This window comes from Phyllobates terribilis, unplaced genomic scaffold (genome assembly GCF_046119375.1).
Source record: "Phyllobates terribilis strain yellow unplaced genomic scaffold, ASM4611937v1 Scaffold_4__5_contigs__length_816908805, whole genome shotgun sequence".
Taxonomy (NCBI): Eukaryota; Metazoa; Chordata; class Amphibia; order Anura; family Dendrobatidae; genus Phyllobates; species Phyllobates terribilis.
The window spans coordinates 143,223,536-143,238,607 of NW_027362764.1; the positions used below are offsets into that span (position 1 = coordinate 143,223,536).

The window sequence follows — 15,072 nt, forward strand, 5'->3', positions numbered from 1 at the left end:
GCCAATCACGCTGGCTGTTGCGGGTAAAGAGGTGGCAGGTCTGCGCCCCAAAACAGGTGTGACTGCTGTCCCCCCAGTCACAGAGGATGAAGAGGCCGCGGATGCACAAGATATTGCAGACGGTGGTTGGCCCGGCCGGCTAGGCCGCATTGTAGCACACTGAGCTTCCTACTGCAACTTATGCTTCATATCCATGTACCGGTTCATGCATGAAGTACTCAAACTATGTATTTTTTGGCCTCTACTTAGCTTTTGCTGACAAATGTTACAGATAACACGAGTTGGGTCATCTTTATCGATCTGAAAAAATGCCCAGGCTATGCAAGGCTTAGCACCCATGCGACCTGAAGAGCCACCACGACTTGTGGTGAGAGGCAGAGTTGTGTTTGAGGATGCAGTTGTTGACGTGCTTCCAGTACTACGTCTCTGTCCAGGAAGGCGCAACCTGACCTCGTCGTCACTAGCATCTTCCTCCACCTCCTCTGCTGACCTCATCTCTTGGCTGACTGTGGGTTGACAGTAAGTGGGATCTCCAACCTCATCATCATCACCCTGTGCATTATCACACCCGTCGTCCTCAGAGCCAACCTGTTCCTGCCCTGACAAAAAACTAAAGTTGTCGCTCCAATCAGGTATTTGAGTCTCATCATCGTCTTCCTCATTTTCTCCACCAACAGGAGTTACAGTTTGGGAATGAGGGTCTACATTATGGTCAGAACCTTCTGCGTCTGGTCCTGGAACCGACTCATAAAGATTCTGGGCATCAGTGCAGATCATTTCCTCGTCTGGATTCACAGAAGCGCTGGAGTGAACCTCTGATTCCCAGGCTATAGTATGAGTAAACAGCTCTGCAGACTCAACCATCTGTTCTACCTCATACTCAGACGGGCAGCTGGAGATTTGGGAGCTGTGAGGAAGCAAGTGCGATTGGGGTGACACCTTTGAGGACTGGAGTATTTGTGATGTTGAATTTGATGTGGAAGAGAGCCCACTTAAAGAAGCACTTGATATCCGTTGAAGCACCTGCTGTTTTTGTGCCTCATCTGGAATTTGTAGCGATTGGCGTGGCCGTAAGAAAGGGATCTTATCACATTGTCCGCTAAAAGAAGTAGACATTTTAGTTTGGCTGGAAGATGGTCTTTCTTCTGCAGATGTTACTGTTGCTTTAACACCTACCCCACGGACACAACCTTTTTTCCCCTTCCCAACACGCCTATTCCCCTTTCCACCAGCAGCAGGCCTTTTTCCACTCATTTTGGTGGTTAACTAATTCACAACTCTGGAGTTGTTTGCACAAAAAAAACAATCGATGGGAACAGAGCAGAGCTGAGTGGCCAAACTGTGGTATTAGGCCAAAACTATTGGCTGGGTTAGATGCAGAAAAAAATTATATTCAATTTGCAACCTGATGGAGGTCAGTATAGATGGACTAATAGAACAAGTCCCACACACAGCTAGAAGCCCAAATATTTTTTCAGAGGAAGATGCAGAAAAAAATTGTATTCAGTTTGCAACCTGATGGAGGTCAGTATAGATGGACTAATAGAACAAGTCCTACACACAGCTAGAAGCCCAAATATTTTTTCAGAGGTAGATGCAGAAAAAAATTATATTCAGTTTGCAACCTGATGGAGGTCAGTATAGATGGACTAATAGAGAAAGTCCCACACACTGCTAGAAGGCCAAATATTTTTTCAGCGCGAGATGCAGACAAAAAATTATTTTGAATTTGCAACCTGGTGGAGGTCAGCATAGGTGGACTAATAGAACAAGTCCCACACACTGCTAGAAGGCCAAATATTTTTTCAGAGCTAGATGCAGAAAAAAATTATATTCAGTTTGCAACCTGATGAAGGTCTGTATAGATGGATTAATAGAACAAGTCTCACACACAGCTAGAAGCCAAATATTTTTTCAGAGGTAGATGCAGAAAAAAAATATATTCAGTTTGCAACCTGATGGAGGTCAGTATAGATGGACTAATAGAGAAAGTCCCACACACTGCTAGAAGGCCAAATATTTTTTCAGAGCTAGATGCAGACAAAAAATTATTTTTAATTTGCAACCTGATGGAGGTCAGTATAGATGGACTAATAAAAAAAGTCCCACACACTGCTAGAAGGCCAAATATTTTTTCAGAGCTAGATGCAGATATAAATTATTTTTAATTTGCAACCTGATGGAGGTCAGTATAAATGGACTAATAGAGAAAGTCCCACACACTGCTAGAAGGCCAAATATTTTTTCAGAGCTAGATGCAGAAAAAAATTATATTCAGTTTGCAACCTGATGGAGGTCAGTATAGATGGACTAATAGAACAAGTCCCACACACAGCTAGAAGCCCAAATATTTTTTCAGAGGTAGATGCAGATAAAAATTATTTTTAATTTGCAGCCTGATGGAGGTCAGTATAGATGGACTAATAGAGAAAGTCCCACACACTGCTAGAAGGCCAAATATTTTTTCAGAGCTAGATGCAGACAAAAAATTATTTTGAATTTGCAATCTGATGGAGGTCAGTATAGATGGACTAATAGAGAAAGTCCCACACACTGCTAGAAGGCCAAATATTTTTTCAGAGCTAGATGCAGACAAAAAATTATTTTTAATTTGCAACCTGATGGAGGTCAGTATAGATGGACTAATAGAGAATGTCCCACACACTGCTAGAAGGCCAAATATTTTTTCAGGGCTAGATGCAGATAAAAATTATTTTTAATTTGCAACCTGATGGAGGTCAGTATAGATGGACTAATAGAGAAAGTCCCACACACTGCTAGAAGGCCAAATATTTTTTCAGAGCTAGATGCAGAAAAAAATTATATTCAGTTTGCAACCTGATGGAGGTCAGTATAGATGGACTAATAGAACAAGCCACACACACAGCTAGAAGGCCAAATATTTTTTCAGAGGTAGATGCAGATAAAAATTATTTTTAATTTGCAGCCTGATGGAGGTCAGTATAGATGGACTAATAAAGAAAGTCCCACACACTGCTAGAAGGCCAAATATTTTTTCAGAGCTAGATGCAGACAAAAAATTATTTTGAATTTGAACCTGATGGAGGTCAGTATAGATGGACTAATAGAGAAAGTCCCACACACTGCTAGAAGGCCAAATATTTTTTCAGAGCTAGATGCAGACAAAAAATTATTTTTAATTTGCAACCTGATGGAGGTCAGTATAGATGGACTAATAGAGAAAGTCCCACACACTGCTAGAAGGCCAAATATTTTTTCAGAGCTAGATGCAGATTAAAATTATTTTTAATTTGCAACCTGATGGAGGTCAGTATAGATGGACTAATAGAGAAAGTCCCACATACTGCTAGAAGGCCAAATATTTTTTCAGAGCTAGATGCAGAAAAAAATTATATTCAGTTTGCAACCTGATGGAGGTCAGTATAGATGGACTAATAGAGAAAGTCCCACACACTGCTAGAAGGCCAAATATTTTTTCAGAGCTAGATGCAGACAAAAAATTATTTTGAATTTGCAGCGTGATGGAGGTCAGTATAGATGGACTAATAGAACAAGTCCCACACACTGCTAGAAGGCCAAATATTTTTTCAGAGCTAGATGCAGAAAAAAATTATATTCAGTTTGCAACCTGATGGAGGTCAGTATAGATGGACTAATATAACAAGTCCCACACACTGCTAGAAGCCCAAATATTTTTTCAGAGCTAGATGCAGAAAAAAATTATATTCAATTTGCAACCTGATGGAGGTCAGTATAGATGGACTAATAGAATGATGCTATGCCCAAAAGATTTTACTTCACTAGGTGCAGTAAAAAAATTGGTATTCTATACACAGGTGGTATATCTTGCAACACAGATAGGCTACTCCACTGACTAACACACTCTGCAATAGGCCAAAAAGGATTAGCTTTGCTAGATTCAGCCAAATGCTGTGAAAAAAACTTGCACAGCACTGGCACAGACCTGCCTGGCAAAAACTGATAGGAACTGATGTAACCTAGTCCTGAAAAGGACTGCAATTACAATTAGTCTTTACTCCCACAATCTATCTATTTAAGAGCACAGACCTGCCTGATAAAAGTCGTAGGAAATGCTGTAACCTAGTCCTTAAAAGGACTGCAATCACAACTATTCCCTACTCCCAAGCTATCTGTAGATTTGTGCGAAAATTGGCTTGAAATTAACAAGGTATAGTGCACACAGCAACAGCGGTGCCGTCTAACACGCAGCTGCAGCAGTGAGAAAATGGTGGCGACGGGGAAAATGGCTTGGTCTTATAGGGCAAGGACATGTGACATACACTGCCAATGACACATGCCCTTGCTTGTGTGAAAAAAAGCACTTCGCTCCGTGTGTGCACTGCTGATAGGCTGACAGATTGCACCTCCCCACTGTAAATGCGGGAAAGAGAAAAAAAAATGGAGATCTTCATTATTCCTGCAGAGATCCATCCCCTGCCCCTCCCCCCGCCCCGCTGTACACTCAAACTGCGTATTAACATTAATTTTCATCATTACTGAGAAAAAATCCAGTTATGATTTTGGTGCACGAACAGTTATCGAACATAACCTCGAGCAGCCGAATTTTTCTCAAATCGTTCGTGTTCGCCGAACGGCTCGAACACCGCCCAAAACAGCTCGAATTTGAGATTGGCGAACAGTTCGAGTCGAACAACGCTCATCTCTAATTACAAGTAGTTTAACCCAGACCCATACCTGTCCCACTACAGCCAACCAAGGAGACGCAGACTCAATCGGAAGTGTTTACATTTAAAAAAAACGGGCCTAAGACCACCATTTCTGTGGCCAACAGATTCAAGATGGTGGAGTTCAACCTCTTAGCTTTGTCATGTGTAGGATGAAACAATCTTTTACGTGACCACAACAGCGGGATTGAGAGCTGGCTGCAGTGCTGAGAGAGGGCAGAGTACAGTGAAAAGGACAAACCAACAGACCGTGAGTGAGGTGCAGGTGGAGATGTTATGGTGGATTGAGAAACGTGTTCTGTGCTCAGAGAAACAAACACAGCAGGCATGTCTGCTTCACTTACAGCTGACGGGCTGTCACTCAGCCTAACTGCTGCGTGACACAACTTGGCGTTGTAACAGAGGAGGAGGAAGAAGCAGCGGATGCGTTTGATGAGGCAGCTGATGGTTGTTGAGGTGCGCTGGTCCACATTTCAGCTCGGTAAGATTCCCAGCGTAAAGAATGTTGTTTGAGCATGTGAACGTTCATGCATGTAGTAGTCAAATTATTGCAGTTTTTCTATTGAGTTTTTTATCGCAAAGCTTGCAGATAACGTGCGTTGGCTCATGCTTTGCCATGACAAAAAAGGCCCATGCTAGGCAACCCTTGCTGCCCCTGCGAGCTGCAGACCCGTGACCGCTGCTGGCTACAGCCACAGTTGTGGTTAAGGATACAGTGCTCCTTGTGCTTGCATCACTCTATGTCTGTGCCGTAGGGCGAAATGTAACCTCCTCATCTTCCTCCTCCATCTCCTCAGTTGAGCTACTCGGCTGCGTGACTCTGTAGGATCTTCACCCTCGTCATCATCCAATGTGTTATCCCATTCCTCACCCTCAGAGTGACCCCTCTCCTCTTGTTGCTTTGACAGCGCAGAACAGTCCGCATGAGCCTCAGGTATCTGAGTCTCATCGGGATCACCTCCCTCCCCCTTAACGTCTGGTGACGAGGGTCAGGAATCTGCTCGGACCCTACTTTGCCCTGTCCCGAATCCAAGATAAAAAAATATTGGGCATTGGTGCAGATGCTTTTCTCCCCTTGACTCTGTGACTGTTTGGAGTACACTTCTGATGCCCATGGTGTAGAATGGGTGAAGAGTTCCACAGACTCACCCATCTGTGGTTCGCTACAGTCAGTTGGGCAGTTGGACAGTTGTGACGCGGGAGGAAGCATGGGTAATTATGGTGCCACCTCTGTGGACTGTACTGCGTGTGATGTTGAGGTGAAGGAAGAAGAGGAGAGGGCACTGGAAGCAGAGCTTGCCATCCACTCGAGCACCTGCTCTTTCTGGGCCTTATCAACAAGGCATATCGCTGTGTGGCTGCCAAAGGAAGGGAGTGCAGTAGGCCGTCCACTAACGTAAGTTGTCAGTTGCCATTGAATAGGACCTGTTTGTGTAGGTTCATTAGTGCTTTCGCTAACATTACCACGTACCCAACGTACACCTTGAACACCAAGCCTATTCCCCCTTCCACCAAGCCCTCTCTTTTTCCCCCTCATGTTGGTCAGATACAGTGGTAGGAGCACACAATTAACTAAAGAAAAATATGTTTTTTTCCTGTGCAATAGCTCAGCACACACCTGAATTTCAGCGACAGTAAATGACAAGGTAAGATATGGCCTGCCGTATAACGTTACTAACAGACAAAAGAAATTTGTTAGTGTGCATGAGGCCGATAAAACCTACGAAATATTCTTCAAACAATATCAAACTGAGATGTCCCCTGCTGTAAATATTTTTTGGACTGGGCCTAGTAAGAGAAGTTTTTGTTTTTTTTACTGTGAAACCAGGAATTGTTAAACGCCACTAAAATAGGATCTGCCTTTTAGCAGACTGGATCAACTTTGCCACAGTAAAAAACCTTTGGTGGACTCTGCCTGCCAACCAAAAATATATATAGGTTTGACTGTGCGTACAAGCTGAATTTGACCACAACTGACGTAGTAGCTGGCTTATAGCACTGTATGACTTTTGGCACAGGAAAAAATATTTCTTGGACTGGGCGTAGCAAGATAAAAAATTTATTTTTTTACTCTGAAACCACCTGAAGTTCAACTCCACTAAAATAGTATCTGACACTAAAAAAAACGTTAGTGCACACAACTTTCAATATCACAATAGCAGCAGAAAAAAACAGGTTTTGTGCTCTTCAACAAGAAGCTCTGCAGACTGTGCAGAGCACAATTTCAACCCCACTAAATGAAATGGTGCACTGCGCTTGCTTGATCACATTAGCAAGTGCAAAAAAAGATTCAAGGTATACTGAGACATGGAGCTCTATACCAGCGGTGCACAGCACTATTGTATGGCAGAATCTCAGTACTTGCACAAGAACACCAAAAATGTGCTGCACCAGCAGTTGCAGAGGTACCCAAGCCAGGAATTATCTACACTATCTGACTACCACACAAGCGCCCATCTATCTAATATTAAATTTGATTAGTTAGTAAAAGCACTAGTGAACCAACACCATCACATCCTATCCAAAGACAACTGACAACTTAGTTAGTGGATGGGCTACTCCACTCCCTTTCTTTGGCAGCCGCACAGTGATATTGTGTCACCCTACCTGGATGCCACAAGTGTAATTAAAGCTGTGTCTGAGAGCAAGGGGGAGGTTCTCTGGTTAGGGGAACATTAGCATGCAATGCCTCCTGTCTCAGGCCAGTAGGGGGAGCAGGCTGCCCCTATAAAAGCTGGTACTGGGGACAGGGTTAGAAAGAACTGGATTGCCTGTCTCAGCTCTGAGACGTGTCCCAGAGTGGAGCAGGGACAGAAAGTTGATTGCACCTAAGAGGAAGTGTGGCAGTAGGAGAGAGCCACCAGCCAGAGACAAGAGGCGAAGAGAGCCTGTCTTGGCAGAGAAAAGACTTAATTTTACCAGACTTTGGTGTCTGAGGCTGGAAGGATTCCACATCCCCCAGCAGAGAACCAGTCCGCAAGGGACTGTACATTCCTTGGCCTAAGAAGCCTGGAGGCCCTGCCACAACCGAAGGGACCAGTAAAGCCGTACAAGGCTGGGAGCAGAAAGGAACCCACGTCGCAGGCCATACAGGCGAGAAAGCACGGAAAGCTCGGAAACGTGGGCTGTTATCCTATCAGGAGGAGATAGTCAGAAGGAGCGCAGAAAGCACGGTAGGCCTACACCCTCACCCTGACCAGGGCCAATTTCCCCGTTGCTCTCAGACATCCAGGTCCCCTCCTAGCTGGGACTGTTTGTGGGTCAGTTTACCTGTTTCAGTAAAGACCCTGGACTGCAACCTGTTGTCTGTGTGCTCCTTGCTCCTCCAGCACTACCATCACTCCCACCATCCACTATACTGCCCTGGGGCCGCACTCTTCCCGTGGGGAGTCACACTACCATAGCTGCACATCTCATCAGCCCCAGCGGTCTGCATGCAGCGGCGGTTCCTAACAACCGCAAATCCACGGGTGGCGTAGTCAGACATAATCAATATAACGGACTACCACTGGCCTGACCACCCTGAGCCACGGAACCGGGTTGCCACTACTACCCCCATCGTCCCCTATTGCTCGGATCCGATTGCCCCACGGCCCAGGGGGCGAGTCAGCTTTGGCGTAGTCAGCAGGATTTCGTACCCGCAACCACCGGGTACTGCGTGCCTGAAAAAGACTTTTGTAACTTACCTGTGGAGTCGTTTCCCGCCATCCGGAGCCGATTCCCGCCATCAGACGCCATCTTGGACCGTTTCCCGCCGTCTTCTGCCGTCTTCCCGCCATCCGCAGCTGTTTCCCGCCATCGGACGCCATCTTCAGGACGCCGCGCGGGAAGAAGAGGGGCGTGGACGTCAAAACCGCGCGAGATCCGAAGCTCAGCCCCACGCTCCGACGCTGCGCAAGGTCCTGGAAGGGAGAGAGAGCGATGCTGACGTCATCAGGACGTGACGCCAGGTCCTCGTCCATAGCAGCAGCAGCGGAGCCGCGGCCTACAGAAGAGGATCGTCGGAAGGTAGGCCACGCTTAACTAGGGGGGAGGAAGATGTCAGACACAGAGGAGCCCACTACCACCAACGCAGCTGCAGCAGCGGTGATGCCCTTTTCCCTGCCTTACATCCCTGGAGCGGCCTGGCTGCCCAAATACTCAGGGGAGCCCCATGCCCTAACTGACTTCAAGGAAAGGCTATACAGTTTGTTCCACGTTTACCCCTTGACAGAGGAACAGAAGGTCAGCATATTAACAGGGCAGTTAACTGGCGCAGCCCAAAGGGAGGTAAAATCATGGCCCACTGAGGAGAAAAGGACTGTGAAGGGTATTCTGGCCCGGCTGCGGGGTACCTTTGACACACGTACCTCCGCTGAGATTAAAATGCGGTTCTATGGATGTAAGCAGCGGGCACAGGACAGCATCAGAGACTATGCCCTAAATCTGCAGGAAGCCTTGAGGGCTATTCAACAAACTGACCCTGGCAGTGTGCAGGAAACGGATAAACTGCTAACAGAACAATTTATAGAGGGTCTGCTGTCCAGCGCCCACAGGGCCCAACTGCGCCTCATGTTCTTTCAGAACCCCGACCTGACCTTTGCCCAATTTAAGGACAGGGCCATAAGGGTGCTCCGTGAATCTGCAACCAGTGGCGCTATAAACCCCCGGCGCCCTGCTATCACCTACCACCAGGAGGCGGCGCCCTCCTCTATGGACTCCGTGGAGGCTGATGCACAGGCCCTGAACCAAGCCCCGTCGAAAGGCCTGCACCACCAAGTCCAGGAGCTGACCAGGAGAGTCGCGGCGTTGACCAGGACCGTCCAGGCGTTGCAAGTGGACCCGTCAAGACCCATCGAGCTGGCTTCAAGTCCGGAGGATGTCCCGTGGCGTCGACAGAGGAGGATCCCGTCCTTCCGAGGGAGGCCTACAGACCGCTACGCAGAGGACGGACAGCCTATTTGCCGTTGATGCAACCAGCCCGGACACATTTCCAGGTACTGTAATTTAAACGGGTCCAACCTGGGGCAGAGGGCCGACCCCCAGGCATAAGATCACCAGGCCCTTATAATTGGCGCGATAAGTACGTTGGGGGGCGCCCGGTTTTACCCGTGGTGCTGGACGGTATCCCCATGAGCGCCTTGCTGGATACTGGGTCGCAAGTAACCACAATCCCTTATGTACTTTTTAAGCAGTATTGGACTGATGCTGATATCACACGGTATCCAGACAGTAACTTGAGCATCATCGCCAGTAATGGCTTACCCGTGCCGCAGATGGAGTTCAAGGAGATGACCATTAAAATTGGTAAAGTTGAACTGCCGGCACAGGGAGTGATTATTGTGGACATTGACCGTCATGAAAGTTACCCTAAAATAACTGTGGGTACTAACATAATTGAAAATTGTCTTTCAGAAGTAATTGTAATTCTACAACAGGTGGCGGTGAATGCTAGTTCCAGCCAACAGAGAGTCCTCAACAAGGAGATAAAAGCCCTGATGAGACGGCAGCAGGTAGAACTGTCTGGTGGTGAGATCGGTAGCGTAAGACTCAGTGATCCATTCCCCATTTCCATGCCTCCCAAAAGTGAAATGATGATCTGGTGTCGGACTGCAATCGGGTTGAGAGGTAGAGACTACCAAGCCATGGTAGAACCCGTGTACTCAGACAGCAGGCCCACAATTTTGACAGCCCGGGGGGTGGTTGATGTCCGTCATGGGAGGGTGCCCGTCCGCATCCTCAACATTGGGGAGAGGGAAGTACACTTACCCAGGTACGCTACACTCGCCAAACTGTTTGTCGTCGAACACAAAGCTATCAGGGCCATGGAACCCTTGCCTCCATCTCCACAGGCGGAGGGTAATGGCTCCCAGAAACAAAAGGAGGACTGGTGCCAGAAACTCCCCGTGGGTGCTGACTCCACTCCCCTGCACCAAAAACATGGAGTCTACCGGGTGGTACAGGAGTACGAGAGAGTCTTTAGGAAGCACCCGCTAGACTTCGGCAGAGTAAAATGGGTAGAACACCACATCCCCACAGGGAGCCATCCACCAATAAAAGAGAGGCACAGACCTGTACCCCCTGCACATTATCAGAACGCCAAGGGTATGCTAAGGGAGATGAAAGAAGATGGGGTCATTAGAGACATCTGTAGCCCCTGGGCAGCCCCCTTGGTTCTGGTCAAAAAGAAAGACGGCACCATGAGAATGTGCGTGGACTATAGACAAATCAACCGTATCACCCACAAAGACGCATATCCGCTGCCTAGAATAGAAGAGTCTTTAGCCGCACTAAAATCTGCTAACTTCTTTTCTACTTTGGACCTTACTAGCGGGTACTGGCAGGTTCCTGTGGCAGAGGCTGACAAGGAGAAGACCGCCTTCACCACCCCGATGGGACTGAGTGAGTTCAACTGTATGCCTTTCGGGCTCTGCAACGCACCAGGGACTTTCCAGCGGCTGATGGAATGCTGTCTAGGGCACCGAAACTTTGAGACGGTCCTCCTCTACCTGGACGACGTGATCATCTATTCGAAGACATACGAGGACCATCTAAAGCACCTGGCCGAGGTGTTCGAAGCCCTGGCAGGCTATGGCCTGAAGGTGAAACCATCGAAGTGTCACCTGCTGAAACCAAAGGTCCAGTACCTAGGGCACGTGGTAAGCGCGGAAGGAGTGGCCCCCGAACCTGACAAAGTCACGGCAATCAAGAGCTGGCCAAGCCCCTCGAACATCAAAGAGGTGAGACAGTTTCTCGGGTTGGTAGGCTACTACCGAAGGTTCATCCCCGGGTTCACTAAGATGGCAGCTCCTATGCAGGACCTCCTGATCGGACAGTCTAAGTCCAGGAGTCAAAAGCTACCCTTCAAGTGGGATAAACCGGAAGAGGAGTCCTTCCGCCAGCTAAAGATGGCCCTCACAGGGGATGAGATCCTGGCCTACCCTGATTATGGCCAGCCTTTCATTCTCCACACAGACGCCAGTAATGTAGGACTGGGAGCCGTACTGTCCCAAAACCAACAGGGCAGAGAACGGGTGATCGCATACGCCAGCCGGAAGCTGAGGCCCACCGAGAGGAACCCGGAGAATTACAGCTCCTTCAAGCTAGAATTCTTGGCGGTGGTGTGGGCCGTGACGGAACGCTTCAAGCATTACCTGGCCTCCGCAAAGTTCACCGTGTACACGGACAACAACCCGTTGACACACCTGGACAATGCAAGACTGGGTGCCCTGGAACAGCGGTGGATGGCCCGTCTCTCCAACTATGACTTCGTGATCAAGTATAGAGATGAGCGTTGTTCTACTCGAACTGTTCGCCAATCTCAAATTCGAGCTGTTTTGGGCGGTGTTCGAGCCGTTCGGCGAACACGAACAATTTGAGAAAAATTCGGCTGTTCGAGGTTATGTTCGATAACTGTTCGTGCACCAAAATCATAACTGGATTTTTTCTCAGTAATGATGAAAATTAATGTTAATACGCAGTTTGAGTGTACAGCGGGGTGGGGGGAGGGGCAGGGGATGGATCTCTGCAGGAACAATGAAGATCTCCATTTTTTTTTCTCTTTCCCGCATTTACAGTGGGGAGGTGCAATCTGTCAGCCTATCAGCAACGCACACATGGAGCGAAGTGCTTTTTTTCACACAAGCAAGGGCATGTGTCATTGGCAGTGTATGTCACATGTCCTTGCCCTATAAGACCAAGCCATTTTCCCCGTCGCCACCATTTTCTCACTGCTGCAGCTGCGTGTTAGACGGCACCGCTGTTGCTGTGTGCGCTATACCTTGTTAATTTCAAGCCAATTTTCTCACAAATATACAGATAGCTTGGGAGTAGGGAATAGTTGTGATTGCAGTCCTTTTAAGGACTAGGTTACAGCATTTCCTACGACTTTTATCAGGCAGGTCTGTGCTCTTAAATAGATAGGTTGTGGGAGTAAAGACTAATTGTAATTGGAGTCCTTTTCAGTACTAGGTTACATCAGTTCCTATCAGTTTTTGCCAGGCAGGTCTGTGCCAGTGCTGTGCAAGTTTTTTTCACAGCATTTGGCTGAATCTAGCAAAGCTAATCCTTTTTGGCCTATTGCAGAGTGTGTTAGTCAGTGGAGTAGCCTATCTGTGCTGCAAGATATACCACCTGTGTATAGAATACCAATTTTTTTACTGCACCTAGTGAAGTAAAATCTTTTGGGCATAGCATCATTCTATTAGTCCATCTATACTGACCTCCATCAGGTTGCAAACTGAATCTAATTTTTTTCTGCATCTAGCTCTGAATAAATATTTGGCCTTCTAGCAGTGTGTCGGACTTTCTCTATTAGTCCATCTATACTGACCTCCATCAGGTTGCAAATTCAAAATAATTTTTATCTGCATCTACAGTACCTCTGAAAAAATATTTGGGCTTCTAGCTGTGTGTGGGACTTGTTGTATTAGGCCATCTATACTGACCTCCATCAGGTTGCAAACTGAATATATTTTTTTCTGCATCTACCTCTGAAAAAATATTGGGCTTCTAGCTGTGTGTGGGACTAGTTGTATTAGTCCATCTATACTGACCAACATCAGGTTGCAAACTGAATATAATTTTTTTCTGCATCTAGCTCTGAAAAAATATTTGGCCTTCTAGTAGTGTGTCGGACTTTCTCTATTAGTCCATCTATACTGACCTCCATCAGGTTGCAAATTAAAAATAATTTTTATCTGCATCTACAGTACCTCTGAAAAAATATTTGGCCTTCTAGCAGTGTGTCGGACTTTCTCTATTAGTCCATCTATACTGACCTCCATCAGGTTGCAAATTCAAAATAATTTTTATCTGCATCTACAATACCTCTGAAAAAATATTTGGGCTTCTAGCTGTGTGTGGGACTTGTTGTATTAGCCCATCTATACTGACCTCCATCAGGTTGCAAACTGAATATATTTTTTTCTGCATCTACCTCTGAAAAAATATTGGGCTTCTAGCTGTGTGTGGGACTTGTTGTATTAGTCCATCTATACTGACCTCCATCAGGTTGCAAACTGAATATAATTTTTTTCTGCATCTAGCTCTGAAAAAATATTTGGCTTTCTAGTAGTGTGTCAGACTTTCTCTATTAGTCCATCTATACTGACCTCCATCAGGTTGCAAATTAAAAATAATTTTTATCTGCATCTACAGTACCTCTGAAAAAATATTTGGGCTTCTAGCTGTGTGTGGGACTTGTTGTATTAGTCCATCTATACTGACCTCCATCAGGTTGCAAACTGAATATATTTTTTTCTGCATCTACCTCTGAAAAAATATTGGGCTTCTAGCTGTGTGTGGGACTTGTTGTATTAGTCCATCTATACTGACCTCCATCAGGTTGCAAACTGAATATATTTTTTTCTGCATCTACCTCTGAAAAAATATTGGGCTTCTAGCTGTGTGTGGGACATGTTGTATTAGTCCATCTATACTGACCTCCATCAGGTTGCAAACTGAATATAATTTTTTTCTGCATCTAGCTCTGAAAAAATATTTGGCCTTCTAGAAGTGTGTCGGACTTTCTCTATTAGTCCATCTATACTGACGTCCATCAGGTTGCAAATTCAAAATAATTTTTATCTGCATCTACAGTACCTCTGAAAAAATATTTGGGCTTCTAACTGTGTGTGGGACTTGTTGTATTAGTACATCTATACTGACCTCCATCAGGTTGCAAACTGAATATATTTTTTTCTGCATCTACCTCTGAAAAAATATTGGGCTTCTAGCTGTGTGTGGGACTTGTTGTATTAGTCCATCTATACTGACCTCCATCAGGTTGCAAACTGAATATAATTTTTTTCTGCATCTAGCTCTGAAAAAATATTTGGCCTTCTAGTGTGTCGGACTTTCTCTATTAGTCCATCTATACTGACCTCCATCAGGTTGCAAATTAAAAATAATTTTTATCTGCATCTACAGTACCTCTGAAAAAATATTTGGCCTTCTAGCAGTGTGTCGGACTTTCTCTATTAGTCCATCTATACTGACCTCCATCAGGTTGCAAATTCAAAATAATTTTTATCTGCATCTACAGTACCTCTGAAAAATATTTGGGCTTCTAGCTGTGTGTGGGACTTGTTGTATTAGTCCATCTATACTGACCTCCATCAGGTTGCAAACTGAATATATTTTTTTCTGCATCTACCTCTGAAAAAATATTGGGCTTCTAGCTGTGTGTGGGTCTTGTTCTATTAATCCATCTATACAGACCTCCATCAGGTTGCAAACTGAATATAATTTTTTTCTGCATCTAGCTCTGAAAAAATATTTGGCCTTCTAGTAGTGTGTGGGACTTTCTCTGTTAGTCCATCTATACTGACCTCCATCAGGTTGCAAACTGAATATATTTTTTTCTGCATCTACCTCTGAAAAAATATTGGGCTTCTAGCTGTGT

General features: G+C 45.9%; 1 protein-coding gene across 10 annotated transcripts in view; it reads right to left on the reverse strand.

Annotated features, from left to right (window-relative positions):
• Positions 1 to 15,072, reverse strand: part of LOC141265127 (ATP-binding cassette sub-family B member 5-like) — a 1,418,963-nt gene that overhangs the window by 400,691 nt on the left and 1,003,200 nt on the right. Inside the window, exon 1 of one of the 10 annotated variants that reach the window (XM_073677807.1) lies at positions 8,375 to 8,512. The exons of the other annotated variants lie outside the window; for them this stretch is intronic. Within the exon in view, the coding sequence (XP_073533908.1) occupies positions 8,375 to 8,497 (123 nt within the window). The 5' untranslated portion in view covers positions 8,498 to 8,512. Of the gene's footprint in view, positions 1 to 8,374; positions 8,513 to 15,072 lie in introns of those variants that run through there. 10 annotated transcript variants of the gene reach the window in all.